The sequence below is a fragment of the Hyperolius riggenbachi genome, chromosome 2 (genome assembly GCF_040937935.1).
Source record: "Hyperolius riggenbachi isolate aHypRig1 chromosome 2, aHypRig1.pri, whole genome shotgun sequence".
In the NCBI taxonomy this organism is placed as follows: Eukaryota; Metazoa; Chordata; class Amphibia; order Anura; family Hyperoliidae; genus Hyperolius; species Hyperolius riggenbachi.
In genome coordinates this window covers 430,509,838-430,528,404 of record NC_090647.1, presented here as the reverse complement: position 1 = coordinate 430,528,404, position 18,567 = coordinate 430,509,838, and the positions used below count along the sequence as shown (strand labels likewise).

General features: G+C 43.5%; 1 protein-coding gene across 1 annotated transcript in view; it reads right to left on the bottom strand.

The window, feature by feature from the left end:
- ZBED1 (zinc finger BED-type containing 1) overlaps window positions 1-18,567 on the bottom strand; it is a 439,106-nt gene that overhangs the window by 194,467 nt on the left and 226,072 nt on the right. The window contains exon 4 of the mRNA XM_068269940.1: window positions 16,485-16,586. Coding sequence (XP_068126041.1) covers window positions 16,485-16,586 — 102 coding nt within the window. The remainder of the gene's footprint in view (window positions 1-16,484; window positions 16,587-18,567) is intronic.

Sequence of the window (18,567 nt, the reverse complement as noted above, 5' to 3'; positions counted from 1 at the left end):
CTCATTTGGAGGGCTGGCGTTTTATTTCACTTGTGAAAATGGTTTTATTGGAAAATACCACCTGCAATGTGCTTTACAGCGGAAGAGACTGAGCACCTGCTGCTGCACAGGACAAACAGCAGAAAGGGAAAAAACACGCAATTTACCTTCAATGACGTAACGCTTTACTCAAGGTTACCGCTGGGTACAGTACATAATTGTACAGCTATTTTAGCTTTTCTTTATTCTGTTGTGAGACACACTGTATAAATACAGTTCTGTAAGAATAGCTGTATTTCTAAATTGAATGCTTCCTCCTCATAGAAAATGTATTCCTTCCACCCACACACTGTCTGAAATGTATTACAGCCACCACGGAAATCCTTCAGGAAAGACTAATGCATGATTTACGCATTACAAATCACACAGGGATTTTCCTCTGCTTCCTCCATTACGCAGAAAATACCAAGAACACTTCAGCAAAGCCATTCAGTATCTTCATCACATAAAACTATAGAGGTGCTTGCATTAAATAAATACAATCTGTAAATAATTCCCAATGACAGATTTACGTAAACTAGATATACATAAACATATATGTGTGTCTGTTGGGCATACCCAGCTTCTAGGAGGGGCATAGAAGGTGTTCTCCTCCCAGCATGCACCTGGAAGAGGTATGGGTGAACAGAGGTACATGGCATTGGGTTAGGCAGGGCACTGTACATCGCTGGCAGGCAACAGGAGTGTTATACCCCCCCTTTTTTCATACTGTGAGGGGCCTGTTGTTTCGTGATATAGTGGCTAATAGGGTGTATCATCACTTCAAAGAGAAACTCCGACCAAGAATCCTTTTCACAAACAGACCATCAGGGGGAGCTGTATGACTGATATTGTGGTGAAACCCCTCCCACAAGAAGCTCTGAGTACCGAGGTACTTCTGGCAGTTTCCTGTCTGTGAACCATGTTACATTGTGGGAAATAACTGTTTACAGCTGTTTCCAACTGCCAAAACAGCAAGCAGCAGCTACATCACTTGCCAGCAGTAAAAATGTCACCGTGTAATAAATGTCAGAATATAAATCAGGGATTTAAAATATTTTACAATGGGCAAACACTGACTAAATCATTTATACATAATTATTGTAAAAATGAAGCACATTTTTATTACATTATTTTCACTGGAGTTCCTCTTTAAAGAGAACCTGTACTGAGTAAAATTATTTAAAATAAACACACGAGGTAACTTCAAATTAACATTACATAGTTACCTTGCAATCAGTTCCTCTCAGAAGTTTACCATTTTCTTCTTACAGTGATCCCTTCCAGTTCTGACAACATTTTGTCAGAACTGAAATATATCAGTTGCTGTCAGTTATGTATCAGTTGCTGTCAGTTACAGCTGAGGGGAGAACTCATGTGTCCATGTTTCCCTATAGCTCAAGTGGGCGATGTTACAGTTTAACTGTGTGCTGGCCAGGAAGCTGTTATGGGGTAATAGCCATTTTCAAAATGGAGGACGGAGAATTCCATTGATCAGAGTGGACAAACAGGACGCAGGAGAGGAAAAATAGATTGAGGAGTAGACTACACAGGAGGTAAGTATGACTTGTGTATGTTTATTTTGACTTTTAATTTTCAGTTCAGGTTTTCTTTAAGTGCAACCTGGCTACATAGGTAATAAAGAATTGTTATGACACAAAAAAAGGGCAGTGAATGTACAGAAAGGTTTATGTGGAAGTAGAAACAGGGATAAATGCATATTAGTTGTGTATGTAACAAAGAGGTTTAGTGCACACACAGTAGCTTTGAATGCAAAACAGTGATTACCGATGACAGGATGTGTGAAGAAAAAAAACATCTTTTGAGGGGATATATTGGTAAGGGATTTTTGTGAAAACGAAGTAATATATGACTACAGTCACTTTTGCCACTTTCCTTCTGAAGGGGTGTGGAGGGGAGGGGGTTATCCGGCCTTCTGAAATTTATGTGAACTGCAGCCCTCCTTGTCACCAAAAAAGGATGGCACTGCTATAGGGGATTGCTTGACAGTGAAGTAATGGCAATGCTGTATGGAAAATAACCTTGCAATCTCCACAGAGCAGGCTGCTACCATTATTGAGGCTCTACTAAGCCAGTCATTCCCAGTGTTTGGTTGAATTTCCTATTCAGAAGCCCAGCCAGGTCTCCTCCTGCCTGTTGAAATGCCTCTGTCTGCTCTACTGTGCCCAGCCCATGCCGGCCAAAGTGATGTCATTACCTGACCCCTGCATGAATGGGGGAAGGGAAACAGGAGATGTCAGTGTGGATCAAAGTAGCAATCTACATTTTCCAAACTGCCCCTTTGCCCCTTTGCCACTAACACGCCTGTCATTTTTGGTAAGAAACTCCTGTACAATGTGTTGTGGGCATCCCATTCCAGCTAATCACACCCCTTCCTGTTGGCAGTGTTTTACAAGCCCATTGTCACATATTAAAATGATGGATTATGGCTGTAGTCCACCATTTTCATATTTGATGGTGAAAAGGAGACACACAGGTATGTGAGTGAGCAAGAAATCTACCTGTGTGGTCCATTCAAAAATAGAAATTGCTACAAGTGATGTAATAGATAATGTATTGCTTTTTTTTACAATATTACTTTATAAATTAATAAGTCAATGTTTGCCAAATTTAAAGTCTTTCCTTACCCTAATTTACATTCTGAAATTTATCAGGCAAAATCTTTACTGTCGGCATGTACATGGCTGCAGAATGTTCGTTTACTCTTTGTTCTGAAGCCAGTAGAAATAATACCTGGTCTCATAGAATGCTCTGGGAGGGTGAGAGAGTGTGGCTACATACCAATAAACAGCAATATATAGCTATAGGAAGTGTTTATGATGTTTATACCAGGATAATTAACATAAAAATGAGCATACTGACTTACAACAATTTACTATATGTCACAACAGTGCCTCTTTAAAGAGACTCTGTAACAACATTTTATCCTTATTTCTTCTATCCTATAAGTTCCTATGCCTGTTCCAATGTGGTCTGGCTTACTGCAGCCTTTCCTACTTGCACAGTGGCTGTGTTATCTCTGTTATATGATCGATTCTTCTCTCCTCTGTCGGGCTCAGGCAGTCTGGCTCAGGCAGTCTGGCTGAAATGTGCTGTGCTGCTTGTAATTGGATATAAGCTATACACACCCTCTCCAGGCCCCCTGCAAGCTCTGTGTGACTCACACACTCTGCTTACTTGAGCCTATCACAAGCTATTAGCAGCCATGTCTTTTGTTTGTAAACACTGCCTAAAACTGGTAATTGCAAGCCAGGTTTGCAGCAGAGAGTGGCAGAAAACGCACAGAGGGGCCCAGGAGAACATAATGAACAGAATGGTATGCTTTTTATTGTAAGAATTTTAGAGTACAGATTCTCTTTACAATACTCCTGCTCTTCTTCCTCCCTTTCTCTCCATAGATCTGAACATAACCCGAGTACAAAGAGAGCTGCATTTTTATTTCAGTACACATATTTTTGTCAACACAGGGAAAGCAGGCAGACAAGCAAGAATGGCCCTTTGTTCACCTTATTTGTTAGAACGGCAAAATCATTTCTATAAACTACTTTTACTCGAAAATAAGAAGAAAAATAATAGAAATACTACATAACTGTTTCAGCTGTCTTCCAAGGCACAGAAAATATGCAAATTGAAGAAAAGCATTTCTTTATCTGGACTCATGCTCTGCATTTCATTTATGATAAAGGTAAAAATATAATTTAAATCTGAATTTCTAAATGTTAATTTAATTTTCTCTGGCACTGAGGTTTGTGTCTTGTCGGGAAGAAATGGCCCTTATGTCACTCATCTGTGCCCCTCATGCCTGCCTTGTATGCGATTCCGGAGAGTTTATTGACCTCCAAGTGACATTGCACAAGTCATGTCTTGGTGGAAGTGCACATTAGCTGAAGGCTATGTAGAAACAGCCAGACAATGTCTGCAGCTGCAGCTCCGTAAGGCCACATTCTACATTGCACATTTTACTGATTGGCCTTATCTGCACTATGCAGGAAGGAATGGTGATGCTCGATGGATATCAGTGTTACTTTATGGTTAACCTATCAGCTGGAATATTAGCTGAGAACAGTCAGCATGGGGCAAGGAAACTGAGAGGCATTTTCACAGTTATGGTTTAGAGTACTTTATTAATATGTTAAACAGCTCTAAACAGTCAGTGAGAAACTCAGCAGTGTCACATACACATACGCTGTGAAGGAATATGTTAACCCCTTTTGGCATCTTCAGATTGCTACAAAGCAGTGTTTTTGAATACTAGTTTGTCACAAAATAGCTGGCATTGAAGGCAGCAGTGTATGGTCCTGGGACTTTAGTGGCACAGAAGCAAAAAAAAAAAAAAAAAACTTATGATATAATGAATTTAATGTGTAGTACAGATAATTAATAGAACATAAGTAGCAAAGAAAAGAGTCTCATATTTTTATTTTCACTTAAATAAGTTTTTTTAACAACATTGCATCATTCTGTCATATTTGCTACCACACACTGTATTGTCAACTATGAAACAGAGCAGAGCTAATGACCATTTGAACCCCCTTGCAGTAAAACCTTATCTGAACCTGACTTAAAGAGGAGCTCCAGTGAAAATAATGTAATAAAAAAGTGCTTTATTTTTACAATAATTATGTATAAATGATTTAGTCAGTGTATGCCCATTGTAAAATCTTTTAAATCCCAGATTTACATTCTGACATTTATTACATGGTGATATTTTTACCGTTGGCAGGTGATGTAGCTGCTGCATGTTTTTTTGGCAGTTCGAAACAGCTGTAAACAGCTATTTCCCACAATGCAGCAAGGTTCACAGACAGGAAACTGCCAAGAGTACGCACTTTTCTTGTTTCTTGTGGGAGGGGTTTCGCCACAATATCAGCCATACAGCGCCCCCTGATGGTCTGTTTGCGAAAAGGAATAGATTTCTCATGTAAAAGGAGGTATCAGCTACTGATTGGGATAAAGTTCAGTTCTTGGTCAGAGTTTCTCTTTAACCAATTTCGGACCGACGTAGTACAAATCTACGTCGGGCGGGTGGCGCTGCGGTTCTGACCGGACGTAAGCTCTACGTCCCATTCACCGCACGTCCCCGCCACTCTCTACCCGCCGCAATGTGCTGCCCTGCCGCCTCTATGATGGCAGAGCACTGTGAGCCGGGCAGGAGCAGTTTTCATTGGCTCCTGGCCCTGTCATTACTATAAGCCAATCCCATTGGCTTACACTGAGTGACAGGGTCAGGAGCCAATGAAAGCGGCTCCTGACCGGCGCACAGCGCTCTGCCGTCATAGAGATGGCAGAGAGAGCAGCCTGTGGCGGGGACAGAGCGGCGTGACCGGCGGATTTTTGCGGCGATTCTTCGGTATGCGGCGTTTTAGTGTACCAGCAGCCTCTGGTCCTTAAGGGGGCAGAGACTGCTGGTACCGAAGTGGTTAAACTGTTTCTTTGATGTATACATGCTTCAGAAAATAAGACCCAAGTAGGGTCAGAGAGCTTAGAGAAGCACTTTTGCATAGATAACAACTGAAGTTCCTTAACTGTTCCTGTACTGGAAACAACATCAGACTCTATTCTTTGCCACTACTGTTCTATTTCTTAGCTGTACTACACATACAATGCATTATATCTTAAGTTTATTTTCACTTGAGATTCCCTTTAGAGGGATTTTTTCTTATAGATAAATCAAGGTCTGTATGCGAGAATAGGTCCCTCAAAGTTGAAAAACCACTATTACATATTAGAGTACACAACATAATACACAATAAATACAGCACTAAATAGGGTTGTGATTATAAAGTAGGAATATCAAAATGACATAAGCACACAGTGGATAACTTATACATGCATAGTAATTTGTAATTTACAAAGTTGCAGTTGAACCTGCAAACAGACTGGTCCCCAATTGGAGAGATAACCCAAAAGAGTTCTCAGAATTCCCAAAGGGTATTAAAGACTTACAACAATATTACAAGGGGGCAAGCATTATCAAAACTTGATGCGTTTCGTGAACAACCTTTTACTTCCTCATATTTCTTTGAAACTTAAAGTGGAACTTTACTAAATATAACATCATATATACAATTTCAAATTTTTTACAATATTACTTTACAAATGGCTTATTTAGTGGGGACACCCACCCACTCTGCAGGAATCCAAGCAGAATATATGTATTGGTTAAGGGCTCTGCCTTTGACATGGATGACCAGGGTTTGAATTCTGGCTAGGGTCAGTACCTATTCAGTAAGAAGACCTTGGGCAAGACTTTCTAACACTACAGGGTGGCCCATTTAGCAGGCCACTAGTGGCTACAGCTCTTTGAGTCCAACAGGAGAAAAGTTCTATACAAAGGTTTATTAGGAGAATCCACCTATATTCCACCCAACTATATAAACAAATGTTCCTGGCAGTGATTTAAATAAAACAGAGTTACCCAAAGAGACAGCAACTGAATCCCCACTTACAGAAGAAGCAGTTGGCATTTTGAACTTAAATGGGGGGTGAAAGAACGCTAGGATATGACGGGGGGGGGGGGGGTGAGAGAGAGAGAGATGATTTTCTGAATACTAATGGCGGAGAGGTTCTTCGTACATGTAGCATTTAGCTTTGCAGGTCTTGAAACAACATGGCTAACAAAGGTTAGAAAATGCGCTACAAAAAGACGTTCAAGCATTACAGCTTTAACACCTCTGTGTTACACAAACGAAAATGTCCAATTGAACTGTGCACTACAGGTGCTACCTGTATTCCCAGAATTCAGTGCACATGGGTTTATTTTTGCATACATGTAAAGTGATTCAGGCTTTTTTAGAGCCTGGTTAGTTAGGCCTTCTTAAAAATGCTACCAAGTGCACAATAAATTATTGAAAAACACTTGGTCAACAAATACAAATTATGACATGCACTTAAAAAAAATGTGTAAACAAAGGTTTAAAGTTAACCTCAAGTGGACTAAAAAAATGCCAGTTTAACTTACCTGGGCTTCCTACAGGCCTCTGCAGTCCTTTTGTGCCCTCACCGTCATGCTGCACTTCTCTGTTCAGCTGCAGCGCCCTTCTAACAGCTGCATACGTGGCCCCGGGCTGTGTGCCTCCTGCGAGTGTGCTTGTGGGAGGTTATGTCCACCCCTACCTCCCTTTTTTAAATGGTTTTAAATCATCTTATCCTCATCTGACGCCTCTGCTTTGAACAATTGTTTATCTTGAGTCTTCACCCTTGATGGAAGGGTGTTACCCCATTATTTTCCAATTCTACGGAGAGTAACATTTTTAAACCCGAGTAGGGTAGGGTCTAATTTCCCCAGAGGTAACCTACCCTTGTGAGTATACTCTCATACTTCCGTTATTTACCAATTGGATTGATATGTTGCACTATTGGGGCTCTCGATCTGCTTTGTTTTCCATAGAGTCAAAGATGTGTGTGTGTGTGTGTGTGCGTGCGTGCGTTTGGAATCAGGGAAGATACTTGAGGGCACCATAAGATTTAACCCTTTTGGAACTATTGTTGGTTTTGCATGTTTTATTTTTGCAGGAAGGATAGCTTTAAACCACCTCATTAAGTTTCCATATTAGCTGGAGGAATAACATGATCTTTTTCTCTCAGGTAAGAGCTGGTCTGTGCTTATTGCAAGAGGAGAAAATCTCATCATGAAAATTAAATAGCTTGATTGCAGTGACTTGTCTTTGAAAGATTATTGCCGTTATTCTAGACCAATTGCCTGAGCCTTCCTCAATCATGGCATTTAATCTTTTGTTGTCCGTCTGCAGCATTGCCTGCAGTTCACTTGCCACCAAAGAAAAAAGATCTCCATTAGTCTTAATGTCCTTAGAGATGGGAGTAATTTTTGAATTGTCCCTCTGTGAGTGATTTTCTAGCCTTATCCTGATAAGAAAGAACAATTACAACAGTTTACTGAGCCTAGCTATGCATAGTTTTTCAGCACGGTTGTACGGTCCATGAATTTGATTTGAAATACCAGATTAAAGAGTAAATGTGGCCACCAAATACATCAAAGTGGGATGAAACTGCAAATTGAAAACCTTTGTACCTATTGCTAGGTGCAAGAGTATTAGCAATTTTTTTTTTTATAAAAAGATAAATGTATACAATACCTGTGTCCCTGCAGTTCCTAGACTACTAGAAGATGTTGATCAGAAATAAGCCCTCATCTGCTTATAGCTCACTCTTTCCCTGCCTCCTCCCGTGTAGTGTTTTGCCGTGGCAACAGCTGATGCATCATTCCTAAATTGGCCTGAACTGTGCAGCTTTCCACTAGCCCAATACCACTGTCAGTCACTGTTACATCAGTGGTATCCTGCCAGTGGTAAGCAGTGCAGTTTGGGTCCATTTCAGAATGAGGTTTAGGCTCTGTTGCCACAGCATCACATCTCTACGAGCGAAGAAGCGGTGAGGAGTGAGCTTTAAAGAGAATCTGTGAGGAAAAAAAGTGCCCCTATGGGGTACTTAACTTGGAAAGTCTCTGGATCCTAATGGGGCTTCCCCCGTCCTCTTCAAACTCGGGGATTAATCCTGCACTGGCAGCACCTGAACAGCATGCAGCAATATTTACCAAGCCTCACTCCTGTGTAGCCACTCTCGCGACTGCACAGTAGAGCGGACTCAATCAGTCTTGGCTATTTCTGCGACAGCCCAAGAGGAAGTTTGCACTGCAGCTGCGCAAGAGCTAGGCTTGGTAAATATCGATGGGTGCTAAAGCCCCTACTGTGCCTGTGCCGACAAGCTTGTCAGCTGATTTTCAGGGGCTGACAATGCTGGAGCCCCAAGTCTGAAGAGGATGGAGAAAGCTTCATTAGGATCAAGAGGCTTCCCCCACCCGAGGTAAGCACCCCATAGTGGCACCTTTTTTTGTATTTATTAAAAAAAATGTTGGGGAAGAGCTATGTTACACTAATACTCTTCTAATTAGCAACAGGTACAAGAGTTTTCAATTTACAGTGTCATACAACTCTCTCTACACCTTGGAATCTGAAGGAAGACATGTCTCCTCTATGTGTCTTCAAGAAATGTGTCGACATGCTGGACAGACCCGCTACCACAGTGTTATTCCTAATACACCTACTGGGGCCATTAAAATGTTCTGCTATACGTTGGCATAAAGGACGTGTGGCACAACCAACGTATTGCAGATTACATGCAATGCAAGTCACAACATACACCACATTGCAGGACTCACAATTAATATATTGTTTTAAAGAAAAGGACTTGTTCTGTGAAATAGAAAGAGATACTACCTACCAAGTTTGGTTATGAACCCTACAATATTTACATGTGGCATAACCGCATCTGAATGAGCCTCTGACTGTTAACCAAGAGTGGGCAGATGGATGTTCAGACCTGTACAGGCTGGGAGATAGGGCGGAGGTCAGGGTAGGTGCACGTCGAGATGAAAATCCAACACACTTAGACAAAATGGTGCACAATTTATAATCCGCATGCAGAACAGGCAAATACTTTTTAATAATAACCGTTAATTTTAGGACAGGCTAAAAGTGTGACAAAAGTCACTCCATGTTGTCTGCCTCCACATGCGGACTTGCACTTCAATAGATCATCTCAATTTTTGGTAGAAATCAGTGAACGTGCATCCTGAACCCGGTCCCCATGATAGCCCCCCGTCTAAAAGGCGTTTTTCCACTACATCCAATTCCTGCTCAATCGCACCTGGATTCAAGCAGTAATGTACTGCCTGAGCCATTTCGCCATTAAGAAACAGCCCTCAAGGTGTGTGATGGATGACAGCTGGAAGCCAAAAGAAGGGAGTAACCTGAGCAAGTTTTTATATATGTTTTTGTTTCGATCCTTCCCGTCTCACACAAACCCCATAATGTAAGATCCAAATAGTTGATCCTTAAGGGGTTGTGACAAAGAATTAAAGAAAGATTAAGTACATTATTGTTGCAATAATGTAGGAGCTCCTCTAGGGCTTCCTGGTGACCCTCCCATACTAGCAGCAGATCATCAATGTACCTGACATACCAATACAGAAAAAAACCCAAGATAGGCATGTGTCTGTGCTGAATATTTGAGCTTATACAGTATTCAAAGTGCATGGATGACCAAGAAGTGCCATTTGACAGACTGCATGCCATGTACCAGGAGATGAAGGGTGAATATACATTTCTATTGGACTCAGCTGGGTTTCAGTATCATCCTGAAAACTGAGTGTAATAGATAGAGGAGATACCGCCGCAGAGACAAGCGGCATGGCGGCTATCTCCGCGTATCAGCCGGTGGCCTCTGCCGCGCAGTTACATGCTGGTGCTCTGCCTGGTCCTTCTATTGCACATAGATTGAGGGCTACGCGGGCCAAGCGACAGGACCTTTATGCGAATAGAAGGGGAGTCAGCTGACTCCAACGGTACTTTGGATTGGCTGAGTGATGGGGGCGGCGCTGCGGAGCATCTCTGTATATATAGTACTGGTCTGTCAGTTGCTCCGTGTCTGCTGTTGTGAATGCTAACGTGTTAGCGCTCAGACCCTAGTCAGATCCCAAAGTGTGCTAGAACCAGCTGGAGCTGGGGATCCACACTTAGCCAGATTCTGTTGATGGCTTAAAGTACTAATTGCATTGTATTATCTGTTATGACCTTCTGCTTCCTTTGACTATTCTCCTGCTTGTTGATTCTGTACCTCTGCTCATCTGATTCCTGTTGCCGACTCTGCCTGAACGTGACACTGAATCAGCCTTCTGTCTTTGTACTTTATCTGTCCGTACGTTGCCAACTCGGTTTCTCTGACCCTCCTGTCCTCATCAGTGGGCCTAGCCACTGGTGAGGTATCTGTAGAGTTTTCACCTGCTCCTCGGGTGAAGCTAACCTGCAGCATTGTCTGTAACACCTGCTCTTCAGGTGTCCACTAGCTGCTGTATAGTCTTAATCGCCTGCTCCTCAGGTGATCATCCTGTGCAGCATTGTCTGTAACACCTGCTCCTCAGGTGTTCACTGGCTGCAGTATAGTCTTATTCACCTGCTCCTCAGGTGATCATCCTTTGTAGCTCTAGCAGTGGTCCCTGCTCCTCAGAGGTCCACTGACTGCAGTACAGTCTGAATCACCTGCTCCTCAGGTGATCATTGGCTGCAGTACTGTCTGAGTCACCCGCTCCTCGGGAGATCTCCTCTTCCTCATTACTTTTGCACCAAACACTATCTCACATTGGTTGTCCTGTGTCTAGCTATACTAGCATTATTGGTGATTCTGCAGATCACCACATAATCAGGTATAGCATCTGTATTATTGGTGATATTGCAGATCGCCAATAATCAGAAAATCTGTTTTGCTGACACCAATCTTTACACTGAGATTTCAAAGCAGAAATGCATTTTTTTTTCCAAACGCATGAGAAAACAAAATCATGCTGCACCAATTGTAACCACTTCCGTAACAGCAGTCTCTGCCCCCTTAAGGACCAGAGACTGCTGGCACCAAAGAAATTCACCCCCCCCCCCCCCAACGAATCTCGCACATACCCGCTGCTTCTACTCCTCCATCCCCGCAGGCCCCTCACTCTGCCAATGCTATGATGGCAGAGCTGTGTGAGGAGGTCAGGAGCCACTTTCATTGGCTCCTGACGCTGTCCATCAATGTAAGCCAATGGGATTGGCTGACAGTGATGACAGGGTCAGGAGCCAATGAAATAGGTTCTTGACCTGCTTACACAGCTCTGCCATCATGGCGACTGCAAGGTGAGTGATCAGTGGTGGGAGACAGCGACAAGATCGGCGGTAGCGGCGCGAGCATGCGACGGGATGATTGAAATCTACGCCCTGGCAGCGGTAAGGGGATAAAAAAAAAGGGGCGTAAATTTCAATCATCAAGGTCCGGTTGCAGTTAAACAGGTAAGAGCATCAACAAAATATAAGCAAACTCACTATTTTTTTATTTTATTGTGGGCAGTAAACAGACTGGGAATAGCTCTAGTAGACCAAAGCTGAAAGCCATTTGAACCTCTTTATTATTATGATTGCAGCTGCTGCAAGTAAGGACTGTAAAAACATTTAATCAAAAGAGCAGTGATATATAAGCAAGCAAATTATACCACAGCTTGTGCCTTTAAGAAAATAATGCTTTAAGGTACAAATATATATATACAGTGGGTTGCAAAAGTATTCGGCCCCTTTGAAATTTTCCACATTTTGTCACATTACTGCCACAAACATGCATCAATTTTATTGGAATTCCACGTGAAAGACCAATACAAAGTGGTGTACATGTAAGAAGCGGATCGAAAATCATACATCATTCCAAACATTTTTTTACAAATAAATAACTGCAAAGTGGGGTGTGCGTAATTATTCGGCCCCCTGAGTCAATACTTTGTAGAACCACCTTTTGCTGCAATTACAGCTGCCAGTCTTTTAGGGTATGTCTCTACCAGCTTTGCACATCTAAAGACTGAAATCCTTGCCCATTCTTCTTTGCAAAACAGCTCCAGCTCAGTCAGATTAGATGGACAGCGTTTGTGAACAGCAGTTTTCAGATCTTGCCACAGATTCTCGATTGGATTTAGATCTGGACTTTGACTGGGCCATTCTAACACATGGATATGTTTTGTTTTAAACCATTCCATTGTTGCCCTGGCTTTATGTTTAGGGTCATTGTCCTGCTGGAAGGCGAACCTCCACCCCAGTCTCAAGTCTTTTGCAGTCTCCAAGAGGTTTTCTTCCAAGTTTGCTTTGTATTTGGCTCCATCCATCTTCCCATCAACTCTGACCAGCTTCCCTGTCCATGCTGAAGAGATGCACCCCCCGAGCATGATGCTGCCACCACCATATTTGACAGTGGGGATGGTGTGTTCAGAGTGATGTGCAGTGTTAGTTTTCCGCCACACATAGCGCTTTGCATTTTGGCCAAAAAGTTCCATTTTGGTCTCATCTGACCAGAGCACTTTCTTCCACATGGTTGCTGTGTCCCCCACATGGCTTGTGGCAAACTGCAAACGGGACTTCTTATGCTTTCTGTTAACAATGACTTTCTTCTTGCCACTGTTCCATAAAGGCCAACTTTGTACAGTGCATGACTAATAGTTGTCCTATGGACAGAGTCTCCCACCTGAACTGTAGATCTCTGCAGCTCGCCAGAGTCACCATGGGCCTCTTGACTGCATTTCTGATCAGCGCTCTCCTTCGGCATGTGAGTTTAGGTGAACGGCCTTGCTTTGGTAGGTTTACAGTTGTGCCATACTCCTTCCATTTCTGAATGATCGCTTGTACAGTGTTCAGTGGGATGTTCAAGCCTTTGGAAATCTTTTTGTAGCCTAAGCCTGCTTTAAATTTCTCAATAACTTGATCCCTGACCTGTCTTGTGTGTTCTTTGGACTTCACGGTGTTGTTGCTCCCGATATTCTCCTAGACAACCTCTGAGGCCCTCACAGAGCAGCTGTATTTGTACTGACATTAGATTACACACAGGTGCACTCTATTTAGTCATTAGCACTCATCAGGCAATGTCTATAGGCAACTGACTGCACTCAAAGGGGGCCGAATAATTATGCACACACTACTTTGCAATTATTTATTTTTAAAAAATGTTTGGAATGATGTATGATTTTCGATCCACTTCTCATGTGTACACCACTTTGTGTTGGTCTTTCATGTGGAATTCCAATAAAATTGATTCATGTTTGTGGCAGTAATATGACAAAATGTGGAAAACTTCAAGGGGGCCGAATACTTTTGCAACCCACTATATATATATATATATATATATATATATATATATATATATATATATATATATATATATATATATATATTCTTAGAAGCAACAGAATACTAATTTCATGAGTGAAAAAAAGAGCATATTTCACAGCTTAGATCTAAACTTCCACACATAAATTTACAATTTTCATCAGAGAAATGAGAGCTACCATCATTAATAATCTTCTTTGCAAAAGAGTGTTTGGCTCTACGCTCCTTCTGCTCTTGCTGTTATACATTCTGAGTGACGTAGATGGAACATGTATGTTGATGAGCATTTTCCGTGATTTGCATGCTTGTTCCAGAAAAGTAATTTACAGTATTTTTTATCTTACAAGACGCACCAAAAACGGCCCCTTTCTTTGCATTGTAGCCACCCTGGCGTTCTATTTCCCCAGGATTTCCGTGCAAAAAGTGGTTCAATTAATTTCCAATAATTTTCAACCAATTTTTTTTGCAATCATTTTTTTTATATTGAATTCAATACAGGTTATTGTATTGAATTCAATAAAAAAAAAAGTGTTTGCTGCGAGATTTTGATGATGCTGTGTGACATTGGTGCCATCAACGCCGATCGACGGGGGACATGTGATCGCCAAGGGAGAAGCAAAATCCGCCAAGGGACATGGAAGAAGGCACTGGAGAAGCTATCAGAGGTACGCGGCGAGGGATCAGCATGCCAATGGTGAGTATAAGACCCAGATGTATAGCCAGATGTATTAGCCAGATGTGCAGCCAGGTGTAGTTAGCTAGATGTTTTGCCAGGTATATAGGGAGCAAGATGTTTGCTGGTGTATAGGAGACAGATGTGCAGCCAGGTGTATAGGAGACAGATGTGCAGCCAGGTCTAGGGAGTCATATGTATAGGGAGCTAGGTTTGCGGGTGCCTCTGCCCCCCCAACCCCATTGCCCCCGATGCCCCCTAACTGTGGCCGGGTGTCCCTTCTGTGGGGGGGGCTCCCCTTCTGTGCTGGCTGGTAGTGGCCGGCGGGGATCCCCTCTGTGGGGGGGGGGGGGGAATCCCCATACTGTGCGTGTGGGTGGCCCTTCTGTGTGTGCATTGGGGGGGGGGGCAGGTATCATCCTTCTATGGGGGCTAGTCGTGGTGGGTCGGGGACACCCCCTTCTGTGGTGGGTGGGAGGTGGGGGTCCCCATCTATGCGGGCTGTGGGTGGCCTCTCCCTCCTCTTCCCCCATCCCTCCCTCTCTGTCCTCCATGCCCCCCCTCTCACCCCTGATCCTGTGTCCCCCCCACTACACAAAGCATACAGAACTAGCATCCAGCCACCCTGGGAATCCCTGTGCAGCCGGCGGGGCAGAGAATGTGTGGGGCTGTGCAGGGATTCCCCTTCTTTGCCGGCGGGTGGCTGGTGCGGGGATCCTCTCTGTGCGGGGGGCCGGGGATCCCCGTACTGTGCATGCGGGGTGACCCTTTTGTGTGTGCGGGGGGGCGGGTATCCCCTTCTATGGGGCTGGTCTTGGCCGGTCGGGGACACCCCCTTCTGTGGTGGGGGGAAGGTGGGTGTCCCCATCTATGTGGGCTGTGGGTGGCCTCTCCCTCCTCTTCCCCATCCCTCCCTCTCTGTCCCCCGTGTCCCCCCCCCCCCCCCGATCCCGTGTCTCCCCCCTGTAAGAAGCCCTGATCTACTCACCTGAGGGCTTTCTCCTGCGGCGGCCACGATGGACACCCTCCTCCTCCATCGCGAAGTCTCGTGTTCTCTGTAATTACAGTACGCGGCTTGGTGACGTCACCAAGCCGCGTACTGTAATTACACAGACCGGGACTTCGGCGATGGAGGAGGAGGGTGTCCATCGTGGCCGCCGCAGGAGAAAGCCCTCAGGTGAGTAGATCAGGGCTTCTTACAGGGGGGAGACACGGGATCGGGGGGGGGGGGGGGACACGGGGGACAGAGAGGGAGGGATGGGGAAGAGGAGGGAGAGGCCACCCACAGCCCACATAGATGGGGACACCCACCTTCCCCCCACCACAGAAGGGGGTGTCCCCGACCGGCCAAGACCAGCCCCATAGAAGGGGATACCCGCCCCCCCGCACACACAAAAGGGTCACCCCGCATGCACAGTACGGGGATCCCCGGCCCCCCGCACAGAGAGGATCCCCGCACCAGCCACCCGCCGGCAAAGAAGGGGAATCCCTGCACAGCCCCACACATTCTCTGCCCCGCCGGCTGCACAGGGATTCCCAGGGTGGCTGGATGCTAGTTCTGTATGCTGTGGGTAGCACAGATCGCTACCCACAGCGTGCTGGCAGGCATCCAGCCATCCTGGGGAATCCCTCTGATGAGGGAAAAGTGCAGCCGGCGGGGAAGAGAAACAAGAAATCTCCCTGGCGGTATTGACGAGCTCAGCTCGTCAATACCGCTTTCAGCAAGTTTTTCCTGGACGAGCTGAGCTCGTCAATACCGCCAGGGTGGTTAAACAAGTAAGCAATCGCAAACGCAAAAAATGCAGATGTGTAATTTGCAATTGATCCAAAAATTGCAGGGACTCGTGCCCCCCCCCCCCCCCCCCCACACACACACACTTTTGGGGGCAAAAAAGTGCGTCTTACAAGGCAAAAAATATGGTAATAGGTATTGTTGCCAGAGTAGAAGTATTAGAGTACACAAAGAGTATTTTTCAGGACAAGTTAAGCAACAAGAGCTTCCATATTTTTTCATTAGTGACATGCTTCAAGCTTTACATATATATTTTAGAAATAAAATACAATATAAATGAAAGACTCACCATTATTGATCAATACATGAAGGGCAAGGGATTTCTTTTTGAAATTCTGTACACAGTCTCGTATCGACTTCATAGAAGCTAGATCACAGAGTAAAAATTCCACTGTGGGAGAAAAGGAAGGAACAAAATAATAAACGTATTTCTAAAAGCCCATAGGAAAAGCACTCTCTACTCCATTTCAAAAACAATTCAAAACAAACCTGAAGTGTAAGAAATGGAAAATTGTGTCCATCGTCCTTCTCGTGGTGTTTAAAAAATAAACTTTTCTAGTGTCTAATTTAAAACTTTTGACTTGTCTTAGATGCACAAGATAATTTTTGATGTTATTCAGCTCCCACACAGACAAAACTTAAACTATTGAACTTGTTATCTGTTTCCTGCCTTTAGATTTTTTCTGTTGTTTTCCAAGTAACACAGAGTTCTAGAACCCTAATTAGTTATGAGTGAGCATAAGTTACAGTCTAACAGTAGAGCCCAGGACTTTTAACCCTTAGAGTGAGAGCCTAGGTCTAACGGCCCGTAAATACGCTAGATTAAAGTTGGCTGATAATGGCTGTCTCTGCCATAATTTAGCTTGTATACAGTGGCCCCCGACTGCTACCCAGCAAGCAATCCACTGGGTGAATCAACTTAGCTGAGCAAGGGGTGAACCTTTGCGCTCATGACATTATGTCTGCGCTGCTCTGTCGGGCCTTCGCCCCGAATTGCAACAGAACACAACATTAGCCTGTACATACACATTTATATCATCATGTCACATTTAATTTCAGGTGTGTAATGTATACCAGTGTGTGTAAATGTAATATATATAAAAAGATATTTGTACAAATATTGGTGTTTTCTGCTTATTAAATTATTATCTGTGAAAATGTAAAGTGTGTGATGCTTGGTTACTGTAAATTACTTTGCAACAAGGCACGGAGTTAATCCATAAATCTTAGTGATGGTTATTGACTGGTGGAGGGAAAATGCAATGCCAGGTGACAATTAGGCATTTTTAGCATAGAAAAGTATAGAAAGGAAAGAGGGCTATATGAGGAGATTTGAGTGACATTTTGGGAAGTCAGGTGGTTGAGAGGAAAACTGGAGAGGTAAGGCTCGCTTTCCACTTCCACAAAAAAACATGTCCATAGGGTACATTTTCTGCAGCACAGTGACAGACGTGTGCACTGGATCTAATGGTAAAAATAGGATCTGCTTTCACTTGTGATTTCTGAGGAATCCGTTTAGAAAGTTGCAATAAATGCAACACGAAGGCCCGACCTGCTGCATTTTCCCGTACAGCACACACAGACGGAAGCAATGAAAATTAATGCAAAATGCTCCTACAGTGCATTTTCACAGGCAAAACATGGGGGAAAACATAATGCACAATTTCCTGCTACTACCGTCCTCAGTTCCAGCTTAACAGAGTTCTACTCTTCCCCTACTCAGCGCCATTCCTACTGTAGTGTAGGAACACTGCCAACCATGCCAAGGCCTGCCAGTACTGGAACACCAGGAGATTCATGTTGCAGCCCCTTTTTCTCAGGGCACCAGTACTGTAGTGAGGAGTCAATTCTTTTGTACTAAACAAACAAACAAGAAACCACTTCCAACACCTCTCCCCAAGAAAGTTTTCACCAAAAATTGCTTTGGAATACATTTTCTCTAGAAGTTAAAAATACTTTCAACATATAAAATACAATACAAAATGCAGAACAAAAATGTATACAAACGTATCAAACAGATCCACTGAAGAGGTATATGCATCTCTCCATTAAACCCATGTATCAAGCCAAAGGAATATGCGGCTTGATGAGACATTGGTGCTGGAAATTGTGCCTAATATTTAATATACAGGACTGTTCAATTCATTATTTTAATAGATTTAAATTAAACTGATTTCCTCCAGGCAGAGCGGCTATATTTTGCACTTTACCTTATAATGTGTCTCACGCTAGCACATTTGAACCTAGTCAGACAATATAGCATGACCTACTTAAAGTCTCAAATGTGCTTCAAACTCTGCCAGTGCCTTACACTAGCAGCCAGCTATACACAAACTACATACCAACAGCCAGAAAATGTCCGGACATTTGAA